Source organism: Glossina fuscipes, unplaced genomic scaffold (genome assembly GCF_014805625.2).
Source record: "Glossina fuscipes isolate IAEA_lab_2018 unplaced genomic scaffold, Yale_Gfus_2 111, whole genome shotgun sequence".
Lineage (NCBI taxonomy): Eukaryota > Metazoa > Arthropoda > Insecta > Diptera > Glossinidae > Glossina > Glossina fuscipes.
This window is the reverse complement of record NW_023998454.1, coordinates 787,088-790,988: the sequence shown is the minus strand read 5'-3', so window position 1 is coordinate 790,988 and position 3,901 is coordinate 787,088. Positions and strand designations below refer to the sequence as shown.

Sequence of the window (3,901 nt, the reverse complement as noted above, 5' to 3'; positions counted from 1 at the left end):
AGAATAACACAATGTCAAACATTGAAATTAAAGGTTACTTTTTAGAAACTTTTCCTGTTGCCGTTAACAGTTTGTATTCGCGTTCTAATTAACTGAATAAAGTGTTAATTAAGAAAGACAGGTTTTTATAAACCACTTTTCGTCCGCTTTGTTTCTTCTTTTTCGAAACGCCTTCTTTTAAATTCTTTCTATAATTTATAATTTATCAGCTAATTAAATGCCAAACAAAAATTGGGGGTTCTCTTAATGAGTTTAAAATGTGTTAAAATCGTTATTCGCTTATATATAAAAAAAACCTGTTAAAAGCTTTTTAAATACATTCCTAAAAATGGCTTCAAACGATTATCACGGTGGAAAAGCGAACATTTTATATTCCTTTAAGGATTCTGAGCGTTTGGATAATCTATTTGTCTTAATGATTAAATATTTGCAATTAATGGGTCAAATATCTCCCGATTTAAGCTCTTATGTACCTACGTTTCTAAGCCCGATAGAGCGTTGGTTTTCTCGTCTTTACGGTTTTTTGATACTTTTCTCAGTGCTGCATGTGGCATTGTTTCTTGCCAAGAATACATTCGATGTCTTAGAAACAGGCGAATTGGAACAAATTACAGATTCATTGATGTTAACCATTATCTACTCTTTCGCTTCGTTCTCCTCGGCTTATTGGATGTTTAGGCAGAAGCGTTTAATGGAAGTTTTGCAAGAAATCAATCAACTTCATCGCCATCACTCATTGGCTGGCGTGACATTCGTCAGTTACCGTTGCTCATACAATTTGGCTCATAAAATGGCTAAATATTGGAATCTTTGGTGTATTGTTGGTGTAGTCTTTTGGGCTTTGGCTCCGTTATGTATGGGTTCGCATACCTTGCCTTTACCTTGTTGGTATCCATTTGATGCTCTGGTAAGTGAAAAAAAAGAATAGAAAAACTTTCTTTTTTAAAAAAAATCTTTTTTGCCTTTTCCAAGCTACCTTTTATCTATGAATTGGTCTACATAACACAAATTTGGGCCCAATTTAATATGGGTTTACTTTTTGGCAATGGCTCAGCACTGTTTGTAGCCATTATTATTATAGTATTGGGCCAATTCGATGTCTTATTCTGCAGCCTAAAAAATTTAGATAGCCATGCTCTTCTTATGAGCGGACAATCTCTTAAAGCGATAAAGTAAGACCAACTTCAATAATTAAATATCGAATTAGTTTGATTAATGTTTGAAAAAAATTTTTTGCTTGTGTATTATGTTAATAGAGTTTCTCAATCATTACAAGATGATAAAGACAGCGAAGTTAATCAATACCTTTATTCCACTGAATATTTAAGTGATTTGGAGAATTTATCTCAACAAGTATTGAACAGAGGAGATAAGTCATTTAAGCAACGCCTGCATGCGGCTCTAATTGAATGCGTGCATTTGCACCAATTTATTTTGAAAGCTTGTGATACCTTGGAAGAGTTATTCAATCCTTTTTGTTTAATCAAATCTTTACAGGTTACTTTGCAATTGTGTTTGCTAGTGTTTGTGGGTGTAGAGGTTCGTAATTGTCTCAATCAGTCATTATTAGCATTAAATCAATTTAATTAAGTGATATCTACCTCTCAGGGCGAACGTTCTACAGTCAGAATTGTTAATTGTCTACAATATCTATGCTTAACGCTTGCCGAGTTTTTCCTTTTCGCCTATTTCGGTGAAATGCTACGCTGTCATAGCGTAAGAGTTGGTGATGCTTTGTGGCGTTCGCGGTGGTGGTTGAATGCTCATCTAATAAAACGCGATGTATTCATATTTTTGACTAATAGCGAACGTACAGCAAAGATAACTGCTGGCAAGTTGTTTGTAATGGATCTGGATCGTTTACGTGCGGTACGATATATATAAATATATATGAAAATATGCATGAAGACATAAGTATGCATAACAGTTAATATGCACAAATACATATATATGTATAATCGCTAATATTTTTCTTTTTTTTATATTTTATCATTCTTTTAGGTGGTGACACAAGCATTTTCATTTCTGACATTATTACAAAATATGGCTGAGAAACGAGAAAATGAAGTCGCATAAAACAACGCGGCAACATTGGCAACAGCAACAACAACAAGCAAATCAACTATGGACCTAGCAGCATCATTGAAAAGAAAATAATTAAAATTTTGATTAACAGAGAAAACGGTAGCGTTGCTTGTTGTTTAGCGAATTTACTGTTTTCTTGTAGCCATAGATGGGATTACGTTAGATTTAGTAAAAGTTTTGCAACGCATAGAAATGTAATGCAATATATATGAATGGCAAGCAAACTTTTGTCACTTTTTGCCAATAGATATCTTTATAGCCGCTAAGTTTAATAATTCTACTTATACTAGGGCGCTTTTAAAAGGTGGCAGTTTCTAGGCATTTCAAATAAAACGTTATAATTGTGTTTGCAAAATAAGCAAAAATTCTGAATAATTCACTATATAGTACAAAATCACGTCGGTTAAAGCGATAACGTTTCGCAGTGTTCATGCTAGAGGTGATTTATCAAATAGCTTACCTTACGGAGCTAAATATTATCCTCCTCATTTTTGTATCATCCGGAAAGAGTGAATATACGAATCGCTGTTCAAACGAAATTGGAATGAAATATAATCGTCTGTTTATCATTGGTTTCGCTCCCTGTAAAACAATTTTAATGACGTAGAAGCAAATAAACTCGTACGAAGCAGTTTGTTCAGCTTACTGCCTAAAAGTTCCAGAAAAAGAAGTGGTTGCATAACGGTTTCACTGAGCTTGTCTGCAATTGTGAAAAACTCCACTTAAATGAGGTGGGCTATGTAAATAACACTTTATGATACAGTAAAAGCGCCTTATACGCGCTTCTTCTATTCGCGGTTTCACTATTCGCGGATTAAAAAAATGCGACGCAATTCCCATATTCGCGGTTATAAATTTCTTTATTCTCGAATTTTTTGTGACTGGTTCCAGAATCGTTTTGTTTCTGAAGTTGAAATTTATTTTAAAAAAAGAATTTAGACTTTGAAGCACTTCTAGTTTTGGACAATGCACCAGGTCGTCCTCGCGAACATGAAACTATGTATTCAAACATGGAAGTCACATTTTTACCACACAACACGACGGCTTTGCTTCAACCTATGGGCAAAGGAATAATGCAGGCCTTTAAGCTCTATTACATTAGACGAACCTTCAAAATCATATTGGATAATATGGATTGAAATCCTGATATGAAGGTTATGAAATGCAGGAAGAAATTTGACATAGCAAAATGCATCCTAAACATAAAAGAATCTTTGGAAGAACTGAAGCCACACACACTGAAAACATGCTAGAAAAAACTTTGGCCTGCTCTGACTGCGGAAAGTGACGAAGAATTTGTGCAAGTTCAAACTTTGACTGCAAACGTAGCCGAAATCACGAATGGAATAGGATGAGATGGGTTCGAACAGATAGAATCAAGTGACATTCAGGAATTACTTGAATCGTAAGATGAGGGATTGACTGAAACCGACTTGGAGGAAATGTTAAACTCGCAGCCCATTGAAGAAGAGGCGTCAACAAGCACTGGAAACGTGACATTTAATTTGAAAAATCTTAGTGACGGTTTAAGAAAATGGGCAAATGGGCTTGGCGATTTCTCTATGAACATTGATCCGTCTATGGAACGAAGTCTTACTTTTAAGAGGCAAATTGCTAATGCGACTGCTGTGTATCAGTGTGAATTGAAGGAGCTTTTAAAAGCTGCCAAGGAAGAGAAACTTACAAAATTCTTCAAACCATTGCCTAAACCTTAAGATAATTAATCAAAATGTTCAAAAACTTCAATTAAATTGATTTTTTTATATATATGATTTTGTTTTATTTCGGCACGGTTTCTTTTTTTATTTTGTCACCT

At 34.5% G+C, this 3,901-nt stretch overlaps 1 protein-coding gene across 1 annotated transcript; it reads left to right on the top strand.

The window, feature by feature from the left end:
* The first annotated feature begins 328 nt into the window (after positions 1–328).
* Positions 329–2,093, top strand: LOC119639020 (putative odorant receptor 85e). Its single transcript, XM_038036194.1, has 5 exons — positions 329–907; positions 973–1,172; positions 1,257–1,539; positions 1,609–1,869; positions 2,002–2,093. Exons 1-5 carry the CDS (start codon positions 329–331, stop codon positions 2,074–2,076), a joined length of 1,398 nt encoding a protein of 465 aa, XP_037892122.1. The 3' UTR covers positions 2,077–2,093.
* The last annotated feature ends 1,808 nt before the right edge of the window (positions 2,094–3,901 follow it).